The 14,374-nt window shown below is 40.4% G+C and overlaps 1 protein-coding gene across 5 annotated transcripts in view; it reads right to left on the minus strand.

Annotated features, from left to right (window-relative positions):
- The window catches only part of LOC121635895 (plasma membrane calcium-transporting ATPase 1-like), a 115,035-nt gene that overhangs the window by 10,847 nt on the left and 89,814 nt on the right, over nt 1-14,374 (minus strand). For all 5 annotated transcript variants that reach the window (XM_041979319.1, XM_041979293.1, XM_041979303.1 and 2 more), the window contains 5 exons: nt 13,616-13,807; nt 11,177-11,390; nt 10,841-11,052; nt 9,147-9,254; nt 4,293-4,475 (listed from right to left, as the gene is read on the minus strand). In XM_041979319.1, the coding sequence (XP_041835253.1) occupies nt 4,293-4,475; nt 9,147-9,254; nt 10,841-11,052; nt 11,177-11,390; nt 13,616-13,807 (909 nt within the window). The remainder of the gene's footprint in view (nt 1-4,292; nt 4,476-9,146; nt 9,255-10,840; nt 11,053-11,176; nt 11,391-13,615; nt 13,808-14,374) is intronic.

The following is a 14,374-nucleotide window of genomic DNA, read 5'->3' on the forward strand; positions in this document are numbered from 1 at the left end:
TTTTTTCCTCTCAGATGCTAAAAATTGTACATTTCATTGTTTAGTAAAACAGTCAGATAACATGTAGCTTCCAGGTTTCAACATGCCACATGACTTTGTTAGTTTAAGATTAAACAGAAAGAAGACAAAACAAGTCTTTAGGTTTCTTTCACACTTCACCGGAACAACTGGGCTAACATGTGCAGCAGCTGACAGAAAAGACCATACAGCGCTGACAGATTCTAAAGGCATACAAGAACATGAAAGAAATAAAGACAGAGGATGAGGAAGATAAGGAAGGAGAAGCAGTCTGAGAGGCTAAAAGTAAAAATTCATCAGAACCTCTGATAGAACTTAAGGATGGAAGAAGAAATGGAACAATGAATAAGGAGCTTTTGAATCGGACCAACACAGGAAAAGCAGGAAATGTCATTTGAAAAGACTGATAAAGTTTGGGCGGTGAGGTGCTGCTTGTACCAATTATCCCCCCACTGTGTCTGACTGTTGAGCAGTGCAGTGCTGCCCACCAGGATTAGAGAGGAGGAGGACAGGAAGAGGAGCATGGAGAGATAAGAACCTAATTAGCTTGCAGCCTTTTGTCACCCCCCCCCCCCCATTCTACACCCTCCCATCCCAGGAGGATGACAGAGTGATATTTTAGATACACAGCCACAAGGAGGAAAAAAAAAAAAATAGAGCTTCCTTGTTTCTATACCACAAAAGAGGACGAGAGCTTTGTTTCAGTTGCTTCTCATCTGACATCCTCCTTACAGAACGCATTGCAGGTTCATTGGGACAAACTGAAGGTTACCATAAAAAAATAAGTAAGTAAGTAAATAAATAAATAAACAATTAAAAGGTCCAGAATCCGGCTTTCCCTGAGAAACATCACACCGGCCATTCAATGAGTGTGTGTGTGTGTGTATGGGAGTAGAGCGTTGGCTGTTGTTACTGTAAGTGAGTGTTAGCATCAAGGCTAATGAAGCCCATAGAGACTAAATGGACATGCTAATGCTCAGTATGTGTTGATCCTGTCGGAGGAAAACACACACACACCCACAGACTCTTTGAGTATGACGAAGAGTCACTAGTGGAAAACACACTCCTGCTAAGATTTAACCTGAATGTGAAGCACACTGATAAAGAGCTCATTACAAACTGTTCAAACATGGAAATATTTGATCCATTAAATTGAATGAACGATGAAGGAAAACTGAATCTTGGGGCCTCATGTACGATGGACTGCATAGCTTTCATACTGAAAGATGGCATACAACCAAAACCTGAAAAGTACATAACATATTCAAATTCATAACAATTACTAACAAAACATATTCAGTTGTATGAATCTGTACATATGCTTATTCCTTTACATCTTTCTTCTACACATCCCAACTGACGTGGAATTGAGCATATCTTCAGGACCGCCTCGACTCCTTCCAGTAACAAATAATAATAAAATGACAATAAATAAATGGCATCCGTTCACATTTATCCCAAATAACGAGAAATGCACCAGAAACATCAAAAAGAAGAATAATTTAAGAGAATATGAAACTGATGTGGTTGAATCAGAGGTGGAGGAAAGCTAAAACAGCCGACACACACGTGTAACATGTTGCAAATAGATGCTTCCCAGCATGCTTTGCGTGAGTTCAGTAGCCTCATAGTTTACATGAGTTCAGATGAACACGCAATAGTTTTGCAGGTACAGTGCAGTAATCTGTGTCATTCTGTTTTAGTGTCTGTTTGATTTGATTACTGATATGTTAAGGGATGTGGAACCATTCTTCAGAAGGTAATAAGAGTTAAACCTTTTACTCTTCTGCTGTCATTTTCACAGCTTGACATTGTTAAGAACAAAAGGATTTTATACTGAGGAATGCACCACTAGCGTATATTTAAAGCTTAAGATGAATGACGCTATTTTATGTTATTTGATGAGCAATCTTCCATTGAACATGGTGCAGTCTCAAAACAAGGAGCTGTGAAGTGGGATCCAGTGTTGTTTATGATTTATTAAAACATACACAGACTGCTGTGGCCCATAACCAGTGGCAATAAAAACAACAACAAATAAAAAAAAAACAGCCCAAACTGCTGGAAGCTGCTAACAATCACCTCTCTGTCACACACAAAAGCAGCTTGATCACATCATACTATCATGGTCCACAGCTCTGGGTCAGGAAATGGACACGGATGAGGCCAGCATCTCCGCTGCAGCTGCACAGCTGGAGGTGAAAAGATCTGAAACACCTCAGACCTCAGCTGCTGAGGACACCAGTGTGACCGCGTACTGACCAACACTGAGCTGGAATCCCAGAGACACGTTGGGAATATGATGAGGGAGTTAAAATGAAACGACGGAGTCAGACAAATCATAAATTTAGGAACTTATATCAATTGTTTTGTTCCTAATTAATATGGTCATCTGACACTGTGCTGCCTTCTCAGCGACAATAAGATTATTTCATGTCATATGTGTAAATGTGTGTGCGGTCACTGATGTGTTAATGTCGTCATGTGACAAACAGAGAAAACTCCTCAGTTTACTTTACACATTTAGGTTGTGGAATTTTATTAAGTGGTATTGTATGTGGGGAAATGAGGTTAAATGTGGTTTGGGCTTAATGCATGACATTTTTTTCCATTTTGACTTCAGAAAGTTACTGGAACATATTTCAGTGTATAAAGGAGCATTTCAATACTTTGTAGTCTGTCACTTTCAAATGACAAGAGTTTGCGTGGGGTATACACATTCTCACGGCAGGTCGAACATTTGTGTGGCGGTGTGCACATCCACACATAGCTGTTTTCTGTACATCCCAATGTGTGTGTGGAACATGGCGTACGAAACATTTTGATGCATAAGCAGCATTTATAAATGAGGACCCAGGTGTGCTTGTGAAAACAAATGGCCCAAGTCCTGATTTTGGTTTTTAATACAGTAACTGACTCAACATTGATGCGAAAACAGGTGGATGAAAACTCACCAACAGGCTGGTTAACCAATTAATAAAAATACTCAACAAGCTTCTGTTGGTGCTGATGGCCCGTCTTTAATCTCTGTTTTAATGAAGTGGTTCTGTACTGACGCTTTGCAGCAGAGTGTGAAATGAACTGGTTCACAGCTGTAGTGTGTGTCTTAAAGCTCCAGTTTTACCTCCACACTCACTGCGGTGCATCTTCATTGCTTTTCAGCACAAACATGAGACTGACTGTGGAGAAACAAGCTCTTAACTACAACTTTGATTGATTGAATTAGATTTGAAATTAGACTGTTTGACAGCCACATCCAGAATATCTTGGCTGAATCTATTTTACACATCTATCACACAATGTCGGATGTTTCAGGAGGATATTTGTGGTTTCTGTCTGAGAAAAAACTTCCCCCTTGTGTTCATACACATCTGTCCCAGGAGCTGCCTCAGTTCATCACTTTTCACATATTTAAAAATTCCTTCCTGACAGGTTTGCCTTTAGGTTTAGACAATCTTGCTCTGGATAATCATTTGTTTCCAAAGTATATCTTCATTCAACAATGAATGAATGAATGAATGAATGAATCAAAACAAATTCTCGCTCAAAAAATTCCTAAAATAAAATGCACTTCCTTTCTTATAGAAAAATCCAGAGCAATGAGCATTACTTTTGTTTTGTGTTTTTTCTTAGAACACATCTGTGAAGGTGTTTATAGGCTTTTCCATGTCAGACTGGTGTGTTTATACAGCAGCATCATGGATTTCCTGTTTCAGTAAATCCGCATCAATGCAAAGAGGAATTCCAGAGAAGCGCAGTACAAATACGTCAGCCGATTAGACTGAACAGCCACAACAAACTGCTCATATACGCTTGTTTCCCATTAGATTTAATGGGAAAATGTGTCCAAAAATATCCCTGTTAGTGTGCGTGGATGTTTACAGAGTCCCGCCATTCCCTCTGATACTGACACAAATGTTACACAGATCCCAAGAGAGACTCAAAGAGCTGGAGATGTTTTTCCAGGTTCTGGATCAGCTCTGACAGGTCCGGTTCTGCTTTCAGAGATGAACCCGAACCTCTTCCCCATTTTAAACAATTTACCAATAAAATAAAACCAAAAAAAGTATGTGCTTATGTAAAATTAAACAACATCCGCAATTAATTTAAAAACAGTATCTTTTTCCCTCCAGAGTCTCCTGAGTTACCATAACAACTGTCATCTTCTCAAAGATAATCTTGGTAACCTGACATCAGAAAAACAAGAGTTAGTGATAAAGTGAAAGTTGAGGTGTTGATGGTTTGGGAGTTATGGTGCACTGTGGAAGTCGTACCTGCGTCTGGATGCGGTTCAGACCTCTGACCCAGAGGATCTGGCCTCTCCTCAGCTCCATCTCTGCATGATCAATCTCATCCGTGTCCTCCGTCAGCACCTCCTTGTGGATCTCCTCCTTAGTGATGCCATGTCCAGCCTCCTTCAGGAACGTTAGACGGTGAGTTGGGATGGCCGAAATCAGCTGAGGGAGAGAGAAAACAGATGTGGACAGATCAGCATTCAGTCCAGCTGAGAAACAGCAGTGAGACGTCACAGCAACCACTGCTGACCAAGACTCAAGACAACTTCATTGATCCCAAAAGGGCAATTCATTTGTAGCTCCCCCACAACCATTACAGTGACTTGTCCAGAGAGAATTAGTCTACATGTGCTTACTGTTCCTCATGAAAATCTGGGAATGTCTGCAGCTACTTCCTCCATGTTTTAATTACTTTAACTTTTGTTTATTCTTTTTCCACTTAAAAATAACTTTAAAAATTGAGCAGGATGAAAACATGTGGTCCGTGCAGAGGCTGAAGCTGCATCTTCTCATTATATTTCTAATTTTAGGAGAGCAGCCAGAACGTCCTCCTAAGGAGCTGCAAACCTCCAGTTCAGACATGACTTCATTACAGCAGCAGGTAGTATTTTACATGACTGTTAAAGCACCACAGCTATCCAAATGTCCTGGGTGTTTCTGCTCATGCGTTTATTAGTTTAATAGTTTCTATGAAGTTTCATATGGACTGCATTTATATGTATGTGTAGACCATTAATGAACATCACACTAATGATGTGTCCATTTTTCAACCTATAACTGTACAACTGATGTAAATGATTACAAGTGTGTTTATAACTAGGGCTGGGCAATTAATCGAATTTTAATCACAATTAAGATCTGGGTTTTCAACAATCATAAAAATGAAATGATCCGATTATTTTTGTCCTTCTCAGTTTCCTCTTGTGCTGTTTTCAGTTGCAAATCGAGCGCAGCTGGCATTGCAGCGCTCTGCTGCAGACTCCTCCCACAGCCCCGTCTGCTTTGGTTTTATTCAGCGCGAGTTGCAAACCCCTCGCCGGTTAAGGGCTGGACACACGGGAGGCAACGTTGCTTCTTCTCCATCATTTTCTATTGAACTTGCGCGATGACGCGAAAAGCTCTGCCCTCCTCCAGCCAAGCGACAGTCGACATTCGTGCATGTGAAATGTTGCGCTTGTTTACCTAGGCGTGCACACGGGGGCGACGCGACACAAGAAAATAGAAAAATGTTCAATTTTTGCAAGTCCAACTAAATAATCCACCAGCTCCCAGAGACACAGAGAGACAAACTTTATAAACAAACATAACTTTTTTCCTCAATTAACACAGTGAACTAGGGCTGCAACTAATGACTATTCTGATGGACGATTAGTCACCAACTATTAAAGCGACTAGTCGACCAATCGGATTATGTATCTCATGATTATTATAAATGGATCTTTGAAATTTGATGTCTCACTCTGTATTTTTTTGTTTTTTTTTTAGCTGACAATAGTCGACGGCTAAAGTCGTTGTCGACTATTTTTATTGTCGACTAATCGTTGCAGCCCTACAGTAAACAACCCGGGATTTAAGTACCTCATCACCACTTTGGACAAACGGTATCCCGGCCATCTCATCTCATCTCTCATGGTTGAGTGTCCCCAAATGCCCTGCATGATGAGTGTGGTGAGGGTGTTGTGAAGGACGTGGCTACAGTCCAATGTTTCGCCATCACTATGGACCTGTGGTCAAGCTGCACCATAGAGCCGTAGATAAATGTTGCGCTACATTTTATTGATGCGGATTTCAACGTGAAAACGAAATGTTTCACCATCCAGAAATGTTCCAGATCACACCAGGCAGAACATAGCTGCTGGTCTGAGACAAACAATAGCTACTGGGACCCTGGTGGAAAGAAACTAGTCTGTATTACCACAGACAAGCTTCAAATTTCACAGTGACAGCAACCCCCCCCCCCCCCCCCTTTCTTTAATTGTGTTAAATAATTGAGATTTCAATTTCAATCAAAATAATCGTGATTATCATTTTTCCCTTAATCGAGCAGCTCTATTTATAACTGTGTTTTATACAGTTAAAAACAGGTATAATCAACATGGAAACCCTTGTAGGAGTTTCATTTATGAGCTCCACACAGTCTGGATGGAATCTCATTTCAACAACTCATCTGGTTCTGTGGAACTTCAGATTCTAACTCCTGCATCCCCTCAAACAGAAAAGGGGGAAAATAAAAAACAAATAAACAAATCTGCCCCGATACAGGTTAGAGTCAGAGATTATTTTAATCTGTGTGATTTGAGTCAGCCAGTCTTCTATCTTTGACAACCAACCCTGTTTAAATAAAGCTGATAATTCAATTCAAACCAAAATTTGGGTCCAGCAGCTGTAAGCACGAGTTCATGTGTGTAAAAACGTTACTTTAATGATGTAGGGATATTTTATTTCTAACGTTTCTCAAACAAGAAGGTTTTAGCCACTAAATCAACACTCCAGTGCATTTTGTCAACAAAGTATTTGTTTTAACAAATTCAATTCAATGTATGCAACAAATAACGCCATCAACATGAGCAACACCTGAAACAAAACAACACAACGTGTGATCTGTTGTCTCCACCCCAACATATTGAGCATCAAATGAAACTAGAAAAGCTGCACTTTCATATGATACCAAGCATAATCTTATCTTGGCTGACCACCTCGTATCAGTTTTAAAACAAACGCAAAGCCAACCTTCGCATTTCACAGCCAGCGCATCAGACTGCATGTTTATCACACAACACGCCACCAAACCCCCAAACTCTTCTTACCAAAAGCAATATATTTTATTTCCTTATCGTTTCGTGGTCATTTTCAGTCTATCCACGCTGTTCTTCAACCAAAATTCACAGCGTACTTGTCCATAGTAGTGAAACTGCGTCATACGCCAGCATTTCATATGCTGTTATTTACAGCTCTCGTGGATTTCTTGTGGGTCTTAGCAGTGTAAAAAAAAAAAGGTCAAATTCTACATCTCACACGCTTTCAAAGGATATCTTACAATTGAATGAGACTTTATCCATCACGTATATATCTTTGAGCGTAAAGGCAAGAGCATCCACATTATACAAGATCTGTGAGGCACAGTGGCGCAACGCACAGAGCAAATTTAGAAAGGCAACGATACCTATCACAGATTTACAGACTTTACTCATTTACAACAAAGGCTAAACGTGATCAGCATGTCCAAGAGACCTAAAAAATAAATACACCCTCTTAGAAGGTCTCAAGTAAACACAGAGTTGTAGTTATATCCAGTTCTGAAGCTAGTAGCGATGCTAATGCTAATTACGACACTGATTTCATTATACACTGTGCACCGTGGTAGGAACTGATGATATAGTGGCTAAATGCCAGGGTCAGTTTGTGAATTGTATGCACAGAGTATTCTGTAGCCAGATTCCCTACCATGAAGTAAAATACCTGTGTGGCACACTTTGGGTATGAAAGTGGCCAAATACAAATACCGCCTGGTACTATCCACACTAAAACTTTCATAAAATCAATGATCTCTGTGCTTTTCTCATCTAACCTGGTACAGTTATAGTCAAGGTGTTGCTGAATGCATGCAGTGACATCATTGTCCATAGAACCATTTCTATCATGTTTTCCACTGATGTTTCCCACTTTCCTTTGGTTTATCACAATTTTTCTGACACTGGGATTTATTTTCTGTGGGATCTTAGCTATACAATGAAACCAAGATGATGCATACTGACCTTATAATTAGAGAGTTATTGATGATTTGTTTTGGGTAGGTCTGTTCAGGTGAACCACACCTCCAAAAACCCCTAGGGCAGGGAACACCAACTCCAGACCTCTTGAGCCAGTGTCCTGCATGTTTTCAATATGTCCATACTGCAGCACACCGGACTCAAATATTGGGTCATTACGAGACTGGTTCAGAACTTGACAACAAGCTGTTGGAGAACTATTTCATTTGAACCAGGTGTGTTGCAGCAGGGATGCAGTGAAAACCTGCAGGACGCTGGCTCAAGAGGTCCGGAGTAGGTGATCCCTGCCCTAGGGTTTAACAGGTTAATAAGCGTCACTGAAGTTCCTTAAAACCTTAGAGATTTGTGGATAATTTGAAAACAGATCTAAACCTACAATCAAATATTTATAAAAGACAGTTCATTTAAATCCTGCACAGCAGATTTAGTTGAACCTAGTTTTTATCGCGGTTAATAATGCTGTTCTGTATTAATCTGAAAATGATTTGATATTCTAGACTACTTCCCTGTTGATATCAGTGTGCTCACTGTTCAGTTAAAAAGTTCAAAGTAGAGCAAAGACATTGGCCTCCTGCAGCGTGCAAGGCCCCCCCGCCCTTTTCTCCTGTCGGAAACAAAAGATATTTTATGTGTAAAATAAGTCACAGTGCTCACATCAGCCCGTTTCTGTCAGCATCTTTCCATCTCTTTGTTCTTAATCTCTGTCCTCTAACTGAACCCACCACAACTCTTAAAACAGAACTTTTTAAACTGAAACTGGGTTTCTGTGTGAGCGCGCGTGTGTGTATGCTAACAGGATCATGTATATGACGTGTATGTTTGTATATCCACAAAGAGACAGATACACTGGGTTGGTTCTCCTTCGGTGCTCGTAAACAGGAGTTGCATTGCTTTCATGTGCTGAGATCATTACCATGACGATGGTTGTGATGGCAACACTGCATCTATGTGTGTAATAGGCAACAGTTTGCTGCCATAAACCTCTTTCATTGACCTGTTTTAGCCCCGATTCAGGTGGCATGGGGTGTTCAATCAGATTTAAAGCACCTGAGTTTGCTCTCACCTGTCCCCACAGCAGCTCTCCCACACCGATGAACACACACCACAGCCACTGGTCGATGGTCAGAGCCGTGCAGGAGAAGGGCTTCCCTCCAAACTGAACAATGATGATCTAAGGAGAAACAGGAACACAGAGGGTTCAATGGTCCTGAGGAATTAGATTATTGATATTTTAGGCTTCTTGCCAATAAATTACAGGAAAAAAAAAAAAAAAAAAGAAAAGAAACATCTCTGCCCAAAGTCTGGTTCATTAGCAGAAACGGTCAGGAAATGTTTTTTGATTTGGCCAACAGTGAAACAACTACACTGTTCATTAACCACATTAAACAACATTATTTAGTTATTTATTTATTTTTATTCAGTCTTAATCTAACACATCATACTAAAAGCACTCAAGTTCCAAATGTGGATGAGTCTGTTGACAGCAGTCCCTAATGAATGCATCATTTCCTCCTTCCTGAGAAACATTTTCTCTAAACTACAGTGAGCAGCTATTTTAAGCTATGTCCACACAGCCCCTAAGGCAGTTCAGGTGTGAAAACAGTGACGAAAAGGAGAAAAGATTCACCATCATTACAAAACCTCTGTAGTACCTACTACAAGGCTGTGGGGGCGCTATGATGATTAAAGAGTAACACTCCAAAGCTAGAACAAGACGTAACGCCTGCGAAGATAAAGGCTAACTGCGTGTTGCTTGAAGTTCACATTGGAAGAAGAGAAGATGGCTGAGGATTCAGTGTGAGGCAGAAGAGAAACATTTGTTTGGACTGATGAAGAAGTCAAGCTTCTTCTTCAAGTCATGCTGGACTACAAAGCAAGAAATATTGAGGCAGACGTGGATTGATGGGAATCAGAGTGTTTTCGTCACAGTGACCTAATATCCTCCTGTAGACAGTAGAGGTTTGAAACCTATCCACCTTGGTACCTGGTTTTAGACATCAGTCTCATGGAGGCTAATCCCTGGTTTTGCGGGTAAAAAAGGGTGGATTGCTAAAATACGTATGCGGTTTTACTGCAAACCCCCTCCATTAGGACCGCCCCTTAGAGGGTATTTGTGAGATGCAGCTAATTGACGCACTCTGTTGGTGTAAGACCAGTAACCATCTGAACTCCCAAATCCTGTTTCTTCTCCTCTCCACTGTTCTGCTTATTCACCTCAGACTATTTTCACCAGTGCACTCATTTAATTAAAGTGTTGTTGAAAAAGAGACAAAGGAACAGTTTTTCAGCAATCCTATTAGCATGTCAGCTTAGCACAATAACTGAAGGGACAATAGTTTTACACTTTATTCAGATAATCTCATTTCTATTTGCAAAACATTTTGCTCTGGCAGAGGAGGTGAAAAAAGAGTGCATGCTTCAGTACTGCTAGTAAAAAAGAAAATAAATAAATAAATAATTATTTTAAACAGTCTTTCTCCATACAGACTGTTGTAGTTCCATCACTTTTGTCAAAAAAAGTCTAAATTAGCTAAAAATATTTCCATTACTGAACTTTACAGTGCAGGTTTAGTATTCAGTCCTAACATATCACTGATAATTTAGTCTACATCAACTTACCAACTAACCAAACCTTTCAATTCCAAACATTTTAACAACTTGTATTTACAGAATCTGTTTATCTATAATCAGAAGTTTTAACAGACAAAGCTTGGGAGCGTCTTCACTGGAGAAAGAGGATGGTGATGATGGAGTTACCTGCAGGGCAAAGGTCCCCAGTACAACGCTGCAGAAAATGGGGTTCTTGTAGATGCCTTCAAACACATTCCTCTCTCCATGGATCTTCCTGGCGTTGATCTCATTGAACAGTTGCATCATGACGAACACATTGAAAACGATGGTGTAGTGCTGAGACGGCGGTGAGTGCAGAGGAGCGTTGCGGCCGCTGTCGATGTCGAACATGGTCTCACCTGAGAAACAATCATATAGAAGAACTGTAAAAAAGTCTGAATATTTCTGACTATGGAGCAGAGACACGCCAACAACTCTGAACATTAACAGGATTCTCCTCATGACTGTTATTGTTGAACTCACCAGCAAAAAGGAGGGTGAAGATGGTGATGAGCTGATACACAGCATGACCCAGAATGTTCTTCATCATGGTCCTGGAGATGAGAGGCTTGTCACGGCCGTAAGGTTTCCGTAGCAGCAGGGATTCAGTTGGCGGCTCAGTGGCCAGAGCAAGAGACGCCAGAGTGTCCATGATGAGGTTGACCCAGAGCATCTGGACTGCCTTCAGGGGAGAGTCCTGCAGGATGAGGAGATGTCATCAGACATTCAGTTTACAAACTGAGTCAAAAAACAAACCACAGAACAACCTGAAGGTCTCATTCTCCTCACCACCTTTTTCTTTCTTCTCTTGCCTCTGTGTGATTAGAAACTGGAGAGGTACAGCTCTGAGATATGAGCAGATATTTCTTTTCAAGTAACAGAGGTCTGTCTCTTGACATCAGAAGCGGGAATGAACATTCTAAAAAGTTTGATTGTTTCTAAACTTTTTTGAGACAGTCTAAACCCTCTTAGACAAGCTTTTGGTCATTTCTTGAAGTAGTATTCAGGAATAATTTTCCAGGATTCTTGAAGGACTTTCTTAAGCCTTCTACGGATGTTGGCTACCTTTTGCTACATTGTAAGTCCAGATAATCCCACAGTACCTCAAGCTTTGGTCAACAGTAAATGAATCAACTCAAGGTCCAGCACATTAAGCTAAGCTATGCCAAGTTTTCAGCTAACAGCTGTTTGGGAATCATCTTGTTGCTGTTAAAAATCCTATTTTATGTCTGTCACACTGTTAACTTTGGTAACAAAGAGCCTAAAGATCCAATTTAAAACAGGTTCTTTGACAAGCTGTCTGTTATGTGTTGACACAACACTGGTTCATCATGAGTTAGGGTGCCTTTTTTCCACTTGAATGATTCATAGGTAAGTTAGGAGACTTAACAAAGAAAAAACAATCCCTTTAAAAACCACTTTAAAAGATTATAACAAGATCCACTGTTGATATGCCTCTGAGCTGGCAAGGGAGGCAGTAACAGAGGCTAAACAGGCTGTGTGTAAGGGCAAGCCAATCTTATGAAACTTCCCACTCTGACCAACATCATTATCACGCAGCTGGTTCTACAAAGCTCATTTAATGTGTGTGAGCACACATTGATGCAGGACTGAGCCTTCTCTGTTGGTTATGTTTGAATTACATGTAGCGAAACAGAACAGAGGTCAGTTTATGAGGACATCTTTCTTTTTGTTTTGGCCGATAAAGTGCAACAGATATGTGAAAAGTGTCTCTTTCAAACAAACATTTTGTACTTCAGGCTTAGTGAACTCATTAAAATATCTACTAAATATGCACCAGTAGTTTTAAACGAGCTGAATATTTTTGTGTCGTTTGCTTCTAGTTTTCATTCAGATGAATGAAGATGGCGATTATAAAAAAATAAACTCAATCATCTCAGATAATTGAGTTTATATGGGTAACTGCTACACATAAAATTTTGATATCTTTTTAGGTGGAGTGTGTTTGTGTGACATGAATGCAGGTGTTTACAGTGTGGTGTACGTTGGGTTAATCAGTGATCCTCAACCCTGGTCCTCAAGGCTCACTATCTTGCAGGTATAGGACATTTCCCTGTGGCAACACACCTCATTCAGATTAAATGGATCTCTGACAAGCTCTGCACAAGTCTGCTATTGAGCCAATAATTTGATTCAGGTGTGCAGGGAAACATTAGGAGTCTGCAGGGCAGTGGGCCTTGAGAACCAGAGTTGGGGATTCCTGGTGTACCTGACACTACACACATTCAGCACCTGTCAGTCTGTTAACTGGTTTTGTGTCTTCAGAACTTGAACTAGAAGGAGGTGCTAGTGATGTGTTTGATGTTTACCAGCTCACACAAAAACACACTTTGCCGGGTCCCCCCCACCCTCCACCCACACAGCCTACACCCCTAGATCCGTCTCAGCATGTACAGCAAAGACATGGATCATCGTTAATGATCTGTGTCAACATGTCAGCGGCCTAACACAGACCAGAACCCGATAATAAGTGAGTATGATCACAGCCCACAGACCTCAGACCTGCTGAGGCTCTGTTTCATTTCAGGATTATGATGGTGGCGAGTTGCCATGGTTTCAGACTGAATTTTAGCCTAGTTTATGTTCTCTGTGCTGTTAGAGGAGTTAGTTATACATCGTGCCAGCTGTGAATCTTTCAATTAATGTACAGTCTCAAGATTTTTTTCGTCTTTATTAAGTCAGAATCTCAGTTTCTTCATAAGACACAATGGGAAAAAAGAGGCATCCACATGACTTCCTGTTTATTTAAAATTAGTCTAGTTTACAAGAGGCTTTCTTTAACATGCATTCCACCAGAGCACTTCTGATCTAAACTTAACAACCTGACCTAAAACTGAACATCATATTCACGATTCTGCTTTATTATCACATCACCTGATACTTATGGCTCAGAGGGTTTACCTGTGTGATGCAGGCGCCGGTGAACGCCACGATCACGGCCACCACATTGACGGTCAGCTGGAACTGCAGGAACTTTGAGATGCTGTCATAGACATTTCTCCCCCACATGACGGCCTTGACGATGCTGGTAAAATTGTCATCAGTCAGGATGATGTCAGATGCTTCTTTTGCTACATCTGTGCCAGCGATTCCCTGGCAGAAACCAGAGAGATGATCAGTTGAGAATTTCCATGACTGTTCGACAGCTGGGGCCAAAGATCCAGTCTACTTGAGTCTGGTGTTATTTTTCATCTGTCTTATTGTCAATAAATCCACTAAAAGAAGCAGAACCAGGAACAAACAGACCCTTCTAACATGTTAGGGGCATCCAAATTTGGATATCTAATTTTACTCATAGTCTCTGAGCTCCTTTTTGCTAGAAGTTCTTTGGTAGTTTTTAAAATTGCTTTTAAAAATGTTCCAGGAACCAGATCTGGATAGTTATTGCAAAAATACAGCAGTTACATTTACATCAACATCCAACCAGTAAATGTCACTTCATGTAAAAAAGAAAAAAGATTTATATATTATTTAAAACATAACATGTTATACTTTGTTAAATATGAAGTTTTCAAAAATGGACAGAGAATGAGGAAAAAACAGGTAGAAGAGGAGTAATATTTTTTTCTGCTTTACATATTCCAATTTTTGATCTTGTTCCAACACACAAAAACAAATAAAACATGAGGATAAGAAGGAAAAAAAAAGCTGCTTCGCATC

Source organism: Melanotaenia boesemani, chromosome 3 (genome assembly GCF_017639745.1).
Source record: "Melanotaenia boesemani isolate fMelBoe1 chromosome 3, fMelBoe1.pri, whole genome shotgun sequence".
In the NCBI taxonomy this organism is placed as follows: Eukaryota; Metazoa; Chordata; class Actinopteri; order Atheriniformes; family Melanotaeniidae; genus Melanotaenia; species Melanotaenia boesemani.